The sequence below is a fragment of the Fundulus heteroclitus genome, chromosome 19 (assembly GCF_011125445.2).
Source record: "Fundulus heteroclitus isolate FHET01 chromosome 19, MU-UCD_Fhet_4.1, whole genome shotgun sequence".
Taxonomy (NCBI): domain Eukaryota; kingdom Metazoa; phylum Chordata; class Actinopteri; order Cyprinodontiformes; family Fundulidae; genus Fundulus; species Fundulus heteroclitus.
This window is the reverse complement of record NC_046379.1, coordinates 26,397,834-26,411,582: the sequence shown is the minus strand read 5'-3', so window position 1 is coordinate 26,411,582 and position 13,749 is coordinate 26,397,834. Positions and strand designations below refer to the sequence as shown.

At 41.1% G+C, this 13,749-nt stretch overlaps 1 protein-coding gene across 1 annotated transcript; it reads left to right on the top strand.

Moving 5' to 3' along the window:
- Nucleotides 1–510: 510 nt before the first annotated feature.
- Nucleotides 511–12,866, top strand: plekhd1 (pleckstrin homology domain containing, family D (with coiled-coil domains) member 1). Its single transcript, XM_012872334.3, has 13 exons — nt 511–741; nt 3,063–3,156; nt 3,234–3,323; nt 3,724–3,800; nt 3,967–4,058; nt 4,151–4,203; nt 4,384–4,478; nt 4,583–4,676; nt 6,211–6,419; nt 8,038–8,170; nt 8,538–8,682; nt 10,923–11,066; nt 11,950–12,866. The coding sequence occupies exons 1-13, from the start codon at nt 587–589 to the stop codon at nt 12,105–12,107; spliced, it is 1,539 nt and encodes a 512-aa protein (XP_012727788.2). The 5' UTR covers nt 511–586; the 3' UTR covers nt 12,108–12,866.
- The last annotated feature ends 883 nt before the right edge of the window (nt 12,867–13,749 follow it).

The following is a 13,749-nucleotide window of genomic DNA, read 5'->3' as shown; positions in this document are numbered from 1 at the left end:
ACACCGAAGCCACATGTCAGCTGCTCTGCCTCTTCGTCCCCTTTACTAGAAAGTCCTGCAGCCATGCCCTCTACGACAGATGTCCTCATCACTTGCTGCTTCAGTAACAAACCAAGGGAGCAAAAGATGGATGGGAGGGAGGAAAAGAGAGAGAGAGAGAGAGAGAGAGAGAGAGAGAGGTCATACCTGCCAAGAGATGCACGCTGAGAGTGCTGTAATCTGAATAACAGCTTTTACTGGCCGGACTATATTGACCGGTTTCGGATTTAGCAAAGCTTCCCTCCCTCTCTGGTGTTTTCATTGTGCGGCGCAGGCTGTCTGCCTCCAGCTGATGAGCATATTGGCAGCTGCATCATTCCACCCTGCTGACTTATTGGGATTTGTTTGCTGCTTTTCCTGCCCGGTATCAAAGCTGGATGTGCCTGCAGCACCTCTTGTTTGTTTCTGATCGAATGTTGTTGGGCTAATTGTTATTGACTGACCGTAGAGATTTATTTTTTTTTGGGTGGGGTGTCTAAATATCTATATATATATATTTTAAAATTTTGGCCCCACCTACCGTGGTGAGGAGGCTTCTGTTGAGGGGATGTTCTCGTCTTCATCCAGAAACTCGTTGTTGTCACCCTGGACGTCCATGGAGCACTCAGACTCTGAAGCGCTGGACATCAGCACCAAAGTGCAGCTGCACGGCGTGCTGTGGAAGAGACCCTTTGGACGGCCATCAGCCAAGTGGTCCCGCAGGTGAGGGGGAATGTGCGACCTCCGTCTTTAATTGTCTAGGTTTTTTTTTTTTTCATTACTGTTTTTTTTTTCAGGTACTTGTGTAAAAATCTGCTTCTGTACTTCATATTAAGGCAGTTCAAAAGCATTTGGGTGGATCTAAACCAATGGTTAGATAAAGAAAATCTGCTATTTTATCCTGTCTAAATGTTATAAAAAGTAAAATCCTCATTGTTTACCTAAAAGAGACATGCAGGAGTGGATCTATCCAGATGTGTGTTCAGAAAGGGTTGCTTTATCTCAAGAAATTCACATTTACAATATATAAATTGCTCTTACAGCAAAATCGTACATGTATCAGACTTGATGTGTGACCACTGAAGGTAAAGTCAGACCACTAATCTTGGTACTATGTAGTGTTTTGCTTAAGGAAATCTTATAACAGGTGTTCAGTTGTGCCGTTTTGATTTCTGCAACTCACCATAGTTCATAGCTCAACCATTCAAAAGAGACTGGGAAAAAAAACCCTCCCTGGGAAAATTGGAAGGCAAACCCCCCCTGCTGAGTAATAGGAACACATAGGCCTGCCTCAAAATCAAAACATATCATGATGATCACGAGGAATACACTGCTGGCTAAAGAGCAAACAGTGAAGCTTTTTTTGGAAGATGTGCATCCTGTTAAATGTGCTTTAAAAGTAACACAGCCTTTCAGAGAAAGAACTTTGTGCTAACAGTCAAACAGGGTGGAGGTATTGTGATGGCTGCCTTGCTGTTTCTGGGTCTGGATGACCTACTGTAATTGATGTAACTGATGAGATCCTGAAGAAGATCGTCCGTCCATTAGTTTGTGACCTTAAGCTTAAGTTATGCAGCTGGACAGCGATCAAAAAGCTTAGCAAGCCGACTCCTGATTGATTAAACACAGTGAACGGGTTTTGGAGTGGCCCAGTCAACTGGATTTAACTCATGATCCAAAGCTGTGGTGTGGCTTTAAACAGGTTTGTTTATGCTTGAAAACCTTCCAATGTGGCTGAACTAAAACTAAAGTTAGCCGGTGAAGATTCCTTCATGGAGACATAAAACACTTGTTGCCTGTTATCGCAGTCGTTTGGTGGCAGCTGATGATACTAAGGGAGGCACAGCCAGTTGTGAGGTTGCTCATAGAAGAAAGTTTGTTTGGAAAGCTATTTTTTTATCATGTGATAACTGAATTTCCTGTTTACTCAGGTTATCTTTGTTAGATGTTAACTTTAGTTTTGTGATAAGAAATTTCTAATTGTAACAAAAACATGAGAAACAAAGGAACTGTGTAAACGTGGTGTGAACACTTTGTCAGGGCACTGTTCATATAGAGATAATGGATATCCTTTCCTGTGGACAGCATTATGTGTAAGAAAACAAACAAAAAAACATATTTTATACTATCAATCTGCCTCTATTAGCCTAGCCACTAGAATCCATGGGAGCTTTGTAAAATCTTCAGCACTGAAGACAATACTATGCAGAGATCAACACCCAAAGTAACTTATTGCTGCACACTGATGGTCAGCTAGCTGAAAGAAGGCGGCTACATGAGTTTGTGGTTATTGGAAAATTAGGGTGTTGACAGGTCCAATGAGACTTGAGTGATGAGGAGAGCCATATGGTTATAATGCTGAAGTCTCCTTTTGAGCTAATTGCTAATAAATGTCATTAATAGACGTAATGGTCTTCTTGCAGTACATATTCATTCTTTAGCTTCAAGAAATAAGTGTTGATCTGAAATATTACTGATTGCTCTATTTTTTTTAGAGTTTCGTTCACATTCTGAGGCAGTCAGATTGTCATTCCCGTACTATTATACTGCTTCTGCCATGCTTCTCACTTAGCACGACGCTTGGTTTTTTTTGCCCCAACGGACAGGCCTTTCCTTTCAGAGGACTTTTGTCCCCACAAAGAGTCATGTGACCATGACTGGTATGGACATTGGAGATCAAGAGTTCAAAGAGTTTTATCGCATTTAGCAAGCATTTGCTCCTGTTTTACTTTGTCTAAAGTTGCTTGAAAGCTTTTTGCAGTACTGCTCCTTAGCCATACCAACTATGTGAAATTTGTATCATGAGTAGACTTTCAATAAATGTTCTTTAAAGCACAAGACTCTTAGGACTGGACAAAGAATGTGTTCAGAGGAATTCATGAAAGACCGTGATGATTTAACTGCTTAGCAATGAACAGATTAAAGTTCGCTGAGCTGCCTAGCAGGACTGCTTGTGTTGAATCTAAGAGCATTGGCAGATGTTGGTTCTTTTCAGCCCCAGAGGGTTCACTCACTGCTGCTTTCATTGTCTCCTTGGTACAAAGATTCTTCATCATCAAAGACAGCTTCTTGCTCTACTATGCAGAGAATGAGAAGAGAAACTTTGAGACTAACAGGCACTTCAATATCCATCCCAAGGTAAGCAAATGTCGGATGACTGCCAGCAAAAGGTTTTTGAAATGTCTTTCTAAACACCTGGTCCGGTTTTGTGTCAGGGAGTGATTCCTCTAGGAGGATGTGTGGTGTCAACCAATGAGGACGTGGGGATGCCTTTTGCCATTGTGGTCAACCTTGAAGATTTCACAGTAAGATCATGGTTCCGCATCACAGTCTCCTATGTAATAAAACTCAGTTAATAGAGGCGGGCAAGCCAAAGATGTCTGATTTTTTGTTATTATGATGGACTGAAAACAAGATGATTATAAACGGCAGGTGAACCCAGCATTTACCAGCGTCACCAACTCTCACACTTCTGGAGTGAGACTCGTGTTTTTCTCTGTTTCATTCTACCTAGATAAATCTCACTTTCATTGTTATCCATGCAGGCTTAAGTAAATCCAAGCACCCCTACTAGCATGGTAGATATGTGATTTTGTGAGTTTGTGAGAAACCAAAGACTTTTTGTAACCATGATCAAGTTCCATAAATCTTTAAGCCAATACTGAAAATCAAGCTGATGGTACCTGCATTATGTCCATCCTCCAGGGAACCATAGTCCTGGCTGCTGAGTCTGAGGAGGAGCAGGTCCAATGGATGGACATGCTCCAGGAGTCAGGAAAAGTGTGAGTATCTATATAATGTTTCTCTGAAGGAACTGGCGTACATCTGTGGCCGAAACATTGAGATGAAGCCTCAGGAAGTAAAGTCTTTTTTTTTTTAAATGCTAGAAGTTTTAATTCTCCTACTCCTCCCTGCATTACTTCTGACGGTGTTTCTGATGATGGACAGCACGTGGAAGAATTCCCAGCTCGGGGAGGCCATGATTGAGAGTCTGGAGGCTCAGGGACTGCAGCTGGCCAAGGAGAAGCAGGAATACCTGGGTAAACAGGAGAAAGGTCCCCTCAGTAAAAAGGCAGAGTAAAGGATTATTTACTGGAAATAGGTTAGATCTAATGTGTTTGTTGTCTTGAAGATAAACTTATGGAAGAGACAGAAGAGCTAAGTCATCAAAGAGCACAGCGGGAGGTGAGACACATGTTTCAGAGATTTTCTTTTCTTCACTGCAAAAATGGATCAAAGAATAAGTAAAATGTTCTTAAAGTTAGTGTATTTGTCCTTGATTTGAGCAGGTAAATCAAAAGCATTACAAAGTGATTGGTTTTTGTACTTCAGATCCTGTCACACTTAAAATCTACATTTCTGCAGGAGCTGGAGCGTCTCAACCAGATCCTGGAAGAGGAGAAAAGGAAGTTTGAGGAGGTGGTTGTGGAGCTGAAAGCAGAGCAGGAGCAGATCAAACTGTAATTAACTTTACAGTAATTTGCTGTAGTATTTTTCCAGGGATAAGGACGGGGCCTTAGTACGTATTCTAAAAGTGTTTTTTGTTCTCTGATTGTGGTTTCAGAGATCTGGATGGTACAACTCAGTCCCTGAAAAGTGTTGACCGGGAAAAAGAAGAGCTGAGTTGCTTGACGGTCACGCTTCAGAAGTCCATAGAGGTATTTCACCAGTTACCCAGATTTTTCAATGCAAAGCAACACATTTCACCTGTACCTGAATTTCTTTCTCTTTGCCTCTCTTTTAATGCTCCGGTCTCAAACTTAGTGCATAGGAACACCGCAGAGCCGACCTTTTACGCAGGGTCAATTACTCCCACCCACCAAGGCGTCCTGAAACGCTTATGCTATCTATTTAGATCTGCTCAAATCAACTTTTAATCCCAAACATGCCACCCTGAGACCTTCAGGATATGACTATTGTAAGACCTTGGTGTGCTGTTAGAACCAAAGGCTGCATAAATGTTATCATTGCATGGCAAGAATCTGCAAAATTAGGGATCTTATTTTATATGTTTAGAGACTGAACATTCTTTCTTTAACACAATGATCAAATACTGATCATGAATAATGGTGTTAAACTCTGAATTCTTACTGAGGTGTTTACAAGATAACGCATGTAAACCCTTTAGGGAATGTGTAAATAGAATAGATTTACCTACGACAGGGATTGTTTTTACCTTCTCTCTGACTGGGTCTTATGGCCACACCTTTGACAAGATCGTTTTCTGATTGGTGGTCAGGCTTGTTGAGCTTTCCTTCTCGCCAGAAGCTCCAAGGGCTGAGCTCGCAGAGTCATAACTCATGTAAGAACAGAAAGTTCAGTCCAACAGACTAATTTTGCATAAGGCACTACAAAGTTGTTTCTTGTTTTGCTCCACAACTCTCCTTGATCAACATCATTCTGTGCCTTTCATTAAGAACGTCCGTTGTTCTTCCACTCTAAGAACATGGCCAGGGTGCGATAATTTCTCTCCCATACCAACGCAGAGACCTTGATCAGTGCTTTCGTCACATCCAGAGTATTCTGTCATAACGCTCTTCGTTCTGCTCTTCCCAAACAGCACCTTCTCATCTCAGCAATGAATGCGAACAGCTGCACGTCTTGGCTCTCTGTGTCTCTTGGAATTGATTGTAAAATGTTATTTGTTGTTAAAGCTAGATGGTCTCAATCCGAAGTATTCCTCTGAATAGTTGTTTTTTTTCACTTGCGTGCCCCCCCTCTCAGGTCAGATCAGGTCAGATGCAGCTTTTAGTTATCACGACTCTCTATGGCTGGTAATATTCGCAGTTTATTTTCTAATTGTTTTGCTATTTATTGTTATTTTTGAAATCTTTTTGTTTTATTTTCAGTTCTTATTTGCGTTTATCTCTTTTGCTGTTAGTTGTGCTATTTTTTTCTTATTCAGTGGTTTAAGCATCACTCCAGATTCACCTTACAGCATTTACTCTGTGGCTATAGCCATTGCAAAGTCTGCAGGTGATCATGTGTAGGGCTTGTGTTTGTTTGTGTGTATGTATGCCTTTGCATGTCAGTGGCTGGTTAATGCGGGCGAGTTGGGCAGGTTAGTGGCTTCTACGTAGACATCTTCTGACTTCTCTAAGGATGTAATAAAGTCTAGCTGACATCCAGCGTCACTTTTCTCTGCTCAAACTGTAGTGGTCTGACATTTGACATTTGTTCTGGGCGCTTCAGGAGCTCTCCCAGGAGAAACAGCGAAGACTTCTGCAGCTGGGGGTGAAGGAGCAGGAGGAGAAGGAGGAGGACGAGCAGAGCTTGGACTCCACATGCAAAGAATCTGTGGACGGAGAGGAGCTCCGAGACCCGGAGGTGCTGCAGGACCTGCGGCACATCGAGGAGCAAATGAAGATCCTGCTGAAGGAGAAGGAGCAGGCAGATGAGCAGTGAGTGTCTCCAATGAACAAACATTCACACAGGTTCCCGTAGTCCTACTGTATGTTCTCCTGCAGCGGGCTATCATACTCTTCCTGGGGAACGTCCATGCTAATGGTACAGAGGACGGTGGAAATGTGTATTGATCCAAAAACAAGCAGCTCATTGATGAGGTGCAGTAAGTGGGATAGCACAGGTTGCCGTTATTGACTCCCAAGCACTAATGTTCAGCTGCGAGTGCTGAAACATTCAATCCATGGCGGCACCACGTTTGCATGAGCGGATCCATTCGGCCGTCCTCAGACTGACAGCTGGGCTCCATCGGATAGACAGCGAGCTGCATTAACAGGCCGGGACATCCTGCTGATCTTCCCCTGCGCAGCACAACAGCTTGCATGCAACATGCCGGTCCAATGCTTTTAAATAGAAACTCGTTGCTTCAGGTTGCAAAAATTTATTTTTTCAATTTTCTTTTTCATCAGCAAACTAAATGTTTTGTGGTAAAAGAAAAAAACAAAATCTAAGTTTCTCCAACAAATAAAGAACCGCTGTTTTGAAACTCAATGACTTTGTGAGAGAACATAAAGAAGGGAACGGCGCCTTTATTGTCGTTGATTAAACACACAGCAGTTAGTTCTCATCTGAAGGAAATTTTGGTGAACTGGCAGACCATCAGATATTAGGGGGAAAAAAATTTTAAATGCTAAATCTATAAGATAAAAAAATATCTGCATATAGATTGTTAAAACGGTTATCCTGTCTGCATGATAAATAAAAATAGAATAAAATATAAATTTAAATTAAATTGAAAGGGGACACATTTTACAGCAGCATTCAGTGCCCGACCGTGTTTTGCCTACTGATAAAATTCTTTATGTGGCGACGCTTTAATGTCGCACGTCACCCTGAACGCACCGTCCCTGCGATGAAGCACGGTGGTGGCAGCGTCATGCTTTTTTTCATCAGGGAGGAAAACTATAGTTACAGATTTTCTCCATCCAGTCCCACAGACCTTCAGGTATTTTTGCAAAGATACATGGGAAAAAATGTCAGTCTCAAGGAACTTCAGCTTTATTTGCAGTGAATTCTCCAACGGTCGCTTCATGCATGCTCAGTATGAGGGATTGCTGCAAAGCCATGGACAATGCAGACGACTGTCCACTGTGGCTCTACGCTCTTTCAGGAGGAGTGAATGCTGCTGGGTTTCCTTAGATACTCAGCAGCATTCACTGTCTGGATGATCTGATTGAATTTGACTTTGTAAAGTACCTTTAGACGATGTGTGTTATGAATTGGCACTATATAAATAAATTTGAATCGGATTGAATTGAAATGTGGTTCTAAAAAAAAAAAAAAAATTGCTCGCTGGATTGACCGCAAATGTTTTTCAGGTTTTTATTTGTGAAAACTATCAGCTTCCTTCACACATACAACCCAACACAGAACAAAATGAACTTTGGGGTTGTCATGTTACAATACGTGATTTAACGGTATATAAAAATACTGAGGTAAACAGAAATAATGCGAAGAATTTAAGCAGGTACCAATATTTTCCACAAGACGCCTGTAGTTTTCTGCACGGCTCCTGTTTACCTTCGTCGTTTGTCCAACTGTGTGTCTTTGCTTCAGGCTCCTTGAGAACGAGCAGCGCTCCAAACTCCTGCAGCAGGAGAAGGAGTACTTCTCCACTCAGGCCCAGACGCTGCAGCAGTCGCTGTCTCAGCTCACGGTGGACAAGCAGCAGACCGAGGCCGAGCTCAAGGTAACAGAGCCAAAAGGGTCACTGCTGCTGACCTACTCGCAGGTTGAGATCAGAGCCGGTTGTTTGTGTTCGCCCAGGCTGAGGAACACTTGACTAAGCTGTTATGCTTGTGTCCTGTCCATGTTCTTCATGTTTTCTTCTTATGTTTGCATTTATCTTTACTTTGGAGGTTAATTAACAGTTAATTACAACATCATTTGAGGTGTGAATTAATGCATACATTTTCTTTACTTCATAATGTTTAGATATATAATAAATACATTAGAATATGAGTCATTTAACGAGTAAGTCATATTTATCTATCATAAAAATGCGCACAGCTGTTTGAAACAACATTCAGCGTGACTCTGATTGCGGTTGTCGCTAGGCGGAGATCCAGTCCCGCATGGAGCTGGAGCAGAGGCTGAAGCAGGCGGAAGAGGCTCTGCAGGACCTGGAGAAGGGCCTGAACTCACTGGAGCGGACCAAGGAGAGAGATGAGAAGATGAAAGGGGACGTGACTCAGCTGAGAAGTGAGTGGACTGGCCGAGGCTGCTTGTTTGCGTGTGTTTATTGGCTCGGCCCGCGCTGAAGCGAGGCATTAGGGGCCCGGCTGTTTGACGGTCCCTCAGGGAGAACTCTCCATACTCCAGGATGACTCTCTGCCCTGGCTTACAGCCAATCAAGTCGCTGCAACCTCAGTCTGCTGCAGATGTGCTGCTGTGTTTGGGATCATTGCGCTGCTGACTGATTTAGTTAAAGGCAGGTTTTTTGGTGGTGGACAGATTAGCTCACGTTTGGCTGTAGCTCTTTTGTGAACAGTGATCCCTACAGTGAACAGTTTTCTTTTATGATTATAAGCTTTATAAGTCTTTTTTGCATCTATCTCACTTACGCTCGTGTGTCATCGCATGGACTGCAATCTCCAACCTGTGTAAAAACCTCTGCAGTCAGCTGGAAATGCTGAACACTTGGCAAATATTTGAGCAGACTTCCTGCTCTATGAGATCCTTATAGGTTAAACAAATGACAAAATATACAGGTAGGATAAAAACTGATTATACTGCTATAATTTGAAACAATGTAATAATTTGTTTCATGATGTAAAGAAATTAGATACAAACATCTGATCATTAAAGTGAATATCGTTATATATTCTAGCTGACATTCTCTGACCATTGCTGCAAATGTTTCTGCAGGAAAACAAGTTTTGTTATTTGAGTGTAACTTGAAGTTTTTATCATCCCAACAATATTTTTTGCAGAATAGATCAGTTGTGTGAGTGATAGACAATGTATTTGTTTCTTTATTCTGTAAAGCTTGATAAATGTCTTCAGGCAGGCCAGTGGGGCTGATGGTGTCAGCATCATTGAACGTTTCTGAAAAAAGAAAAAAACTGGAATAAACTAAATGGTCAAGTAGCTAAAGCGGCAGAGGAAGCTAAAGATTTGCCTGCTGCCTGAACTCAAGGGGATAAAAAAGAAAAATATCAGACATGGGGAAGCTGGCAAAGAATATTTTATTGTTGGGAAAAATTTTCTCTCCCTTACTTCTATTGATTGATTGTTGCAACAAAGTTTGTATATTACTCAATTTTATGATGGTTTTGCTTTTTGTTTCGTTCTTTAAAAAAAAAATGAAGTTTTTTTTCCAGAAATGTTGATGACACAGAGTTACACTGAACAACATGAGAAAATGATCAAATGTTCGACATAATTAGCTTCATATCAACCTTTTTGGATTCCTTTTGAATTTATTTTACATAGCCTCATTTATTTGTTTGTCAAACACACACACACACGCACGCACGCACGCACACGCACACGCACACGCTCCCACGCACGCACGCAAACACGCACGCACACACACACGTAGACCACCTGTGTGGATATGAAAAAAAATCTTGAAATAGCACTTGGAGCATTGTGCTGTGTAACATTAGTCTTGGTGTTCCAAATGCAGAGGTGACTAGCAACACACAAAATAAATTAAACATTTATTCCAGAAAATAATTGAAAACGCTTTTCCTGAGTGAATTTATCATAACTAATGCATAAAAGTGCCAGATTTCTTTGACATTCAGAGTAAGTCTTGTTTGATTCACTGTTTTCTACCTCTGGCTGCAAAACAAGCCCCTATTATCAGCCCCCCACCACCGTGCAAACACCACCAACACATTGTAGGAGGCGCTCATTGATGAGGGTCATGGTCTCTACTTGGATCTTATATTTACAAAGCATATTGTTCCAGATTTCTTTCATTTGTTGAGATCCAACTGTGCAAACTAAAGTTGTGCGATGAGAAGTTTGCACCCAGCAAACCTTCCAAATAATCCATACATCCTCCGTCTCTCTCTTACTGGTCAAACTTAAATTAAAAAAAAAAAACTACCAGTGGTGGAAGTAGTCTTGATTGCAAATTGTTTAATCCTTATGCTCAAATCCTCTTGATGTCTTTCCCTCTGAGAACTAACACACACCAGAAACCCTTTAAATTCCCCTTCTTATCTTACTTTTATCATTTTTACCGTTTTTATCCACTTCTTGTGTAGTCAGACATTTCAAAAGGAAATTTAGGGGATTTGTTGGATGCATTTGTCACTAATAATAACAGTGACACAAGAACAAAAGGCACCTTTCATCATCTTCTCCTTATGTCCAGTGGCTGTTACCTAAACACACCATGAAGCCTCACTGAGCCATTTTTCACTGCAACGATCCTGACTCCATAAGTGTCATGTGGATTTGACGACTGTGTGTGTTTGTTTGTCCAGAGTTCTTTGAGGAGTGCATCTGTGCTGCGGAGATTGAGGCGAAGCTCCCGGCCATAATGAAGAATGCCGTCTACCTGCACAAAGCTGCTGCACGCAGAATTAAGAGCTGCCGCGTCCAAAGGAGAGCCTCCAGGCGCCACTGGTGTAAGTCTGAGCTCCACACGCCGACCATGGCCACGTTACACAGACTCATGCTTTACATTTAAAAGGTTTGTTTTGCAATTAAAAAATCTGCTAGCCGTGGTGCACACTTGTATTCAGCCCTCTTTATTCTGATATCCCTAACCTGTCTTTCTTAATCAGAAAGACAGGTTGTGGTCCTGAAAGAGTTTTAAGTCAGGTTTGGTCACATAATAACATCCTAAGCTTTGAACATCTCTTAAAGCTCTTCAATCCATTGGAATCCAATAATAGAAATAGTATGGCAAGCTAAGAACCTCCCAGGACATGGCTGTCCACCTACTGGCTGTGCACATCCTAAATCTGCACTTTGTGTAAACGTGAAAGGAAGAAGGGTACTACTAAAAGACAGCTGCTATAAATCTTGCCTGTAACTTTTGACTAAAATTAAACATTTTGGCCAACATGCAGAGCTACAAGTGGATGGTTTTAAACCAAAGCATATTCTGGTGTCAGTGTGGTCCTAAGTCCAGACCTAAACGGTTGCAGCAAGACTAGAAAGTTGATCCTCTCCATCCAGTCGGAATGAACTTGAGCTATTTTGTAAAGAAAGGTCAAAAACTGGTAGAGACATAACCTAAAAGCTGCAATTTTAGAAAAAGGCAGTATTGCAAAGTATTTCCTCAAGGTGGCTGAATACAAATGCATTTTTCAGGTTTTCTATTTGTTAAAACCTTTTCTTGAAGTATGTGTTTTTTCTGTAAAATAAATTTAGATTTGTGATCGCAATGTGACAAAATGTGGAAACATGAAGCTAAAACGCACGAGGAAAACACACACTTTTAGATGCTGTATACCGTTAAAGAGCCTGTTTTTTCCCCCTAATAAATGACTCAAATTGTTCCAGTGACACACTCCAAGTCGTTTGCTGTGGCCAACCCCGACGACGGCAGCATGGAGGAACTGCGGGCGACGGCTCGACGGCTGACCTCTGACAGCAGCTTTAGGGAGAGCGTGTACAAGATCGTCGTTCGCAAGGAAGCCGCGAACACCATGACGGACTGAACGGATGAAGATAAAAACATCAGAAATGGTCCTTTAGCTTTTTCTCAATCAGCAAAGAAATGTGGATCCTGATCCAAAACCTACCATTAAAGTACTCCTCTTGGAATCGCACACAAACCCTCTTTGATGAAAAAAAACTCAGCTCAGTATAAGAGTAAAGAATTCAGACAAAATGATGTTAAATGAAGTAAGGTCATATAAATTGCTTCAAAAAGGGGTTTCCCCTCACAGATTTCTTTCTTTTTTTGTTTTTTTTTGTTATACTTAAATGGTTTAGTTTGCATAAAAACATTATATTGACAAAGATGACTTGGGGAAATGCAAGAAACAAACAAAAAGCAACTGTTTTCTCATCATGATCTTATTTATTTAGGGGAAAAAAGTCTCTCAAACCAATCTGACTCCAGGTGAAAAAGAAATTATTTCCCCATAAATCTAAGAACTGAGCATTTGTGAGCTGGCAATGAGAGTTTTCCATCAACGTGGAGGAATCTTTTCTGCTGAGTTTTTTAAATTCAGTCACTCTTCTTGATCTTGAACAGCCTCTGAGTGGGATTTAAGCCCGTACTTTGACTAGGCCGCTTCAAAAGCACCATCTTCTTTATTTGAGCCATTCAGAAAGTAGAGTTACCGGTTCGGATCACAGTCCTGCTGCATTAACCACCTTCATGTTGTCAGACAGGTTCTATTTAAAGGGGCCATATCATGCTTTTCAGTTCTTCCTTTTCACGTTGACATCATTCAATTCATTCCCCCTTTGAATCGTTCTGTTACTGAAAAGTGCTTTATAAATAAACTTGCCTTTCTTTTTTGCCCCTGTGATCTAAGGTGCATCTGAGAACAACTCGTTTTGATGCTGTCTCTTTAAATCTAAAGGAGGTACTTCACACCCTCCATTCTGCCATTTTTGTAGGATGCTAGGGGACGGTGTAACGAATTGTGTTGGTTAATACAGCCAACAACTGCATATTTTCATTTATCCACTTGTAGCCTCGGCATACTTCAGCTTGGACACAAAATCGCAGTGAAAAATGAAAATGGTGGATTTGTGAAATTGGTAAGTCAGAGGTCCATGAACCTGTTTAGCAGCTCCACAACAAATACTGCAACAAAATTGTTAAAAAATACATTATAGAAAACAGAGAAAACACAATAGCTTGAAAAATATTAATGTAAAGATATCTATGCAGCGCCTGGGCAGACTAAATTAAACTTTTCTGCACTCTTAGAGTCTCCAAGTATACACATATTTTTAAGGGCTAAAAAAGTGGATTTTGCAGGATGTGTCCCCTTTAAGTAAGGCTTTGATTCTTTGGGTCCGGCTGTGATCAGCGTGGGTGTTGACAGTGGAACTGAACCAAAGACATTTTGGCTAAAGGCAGTTAATTCATGATTTAAAAAGGTGGGGATATTTATATAGCACTTTCCTTTGGGCCAAGAGAGTCTAGATCATTAAAATCTGAGTCCAAGCATTCTAGATTCGCTTAGGTTATATTTATCTGATATTAAAAATTATTACATGTTCTAAAACACTTAAATATGACAAAAAAGGGATATTAACTTTTATTGGGATGGTACGTTTAAGTGTTGACATTTTGCTTTTTTTTCATTGTGACCTGGTTAGAATTTTAAAAGATGAGTG

Excerpts from the sequence above, each read along its gene's own strand:
- plekhd1 (XM_012872334.3), top strand. The coding sequence starts at position 587 with ATGTTCTCGTCTTCATCCAGAAACTCGTTGTTGTCACCCTGGACGTCC. Across the intron at positions 742-3,062 it reads TCAGCCAAGTGGTCCCGCAG|ATTCTTCATCATCAAAGACA; the intron begins GTGAGGGGGAAT and ends CTTGGTACAAAG. Across the intron at positions 4,059-4,150 it reads GGAGAAGCAGGAATACCTGG|ATAAACTTATGGAAGAGACA; the intron begins GTAAACAGGAGA and ends GTTGTCTTGAAG.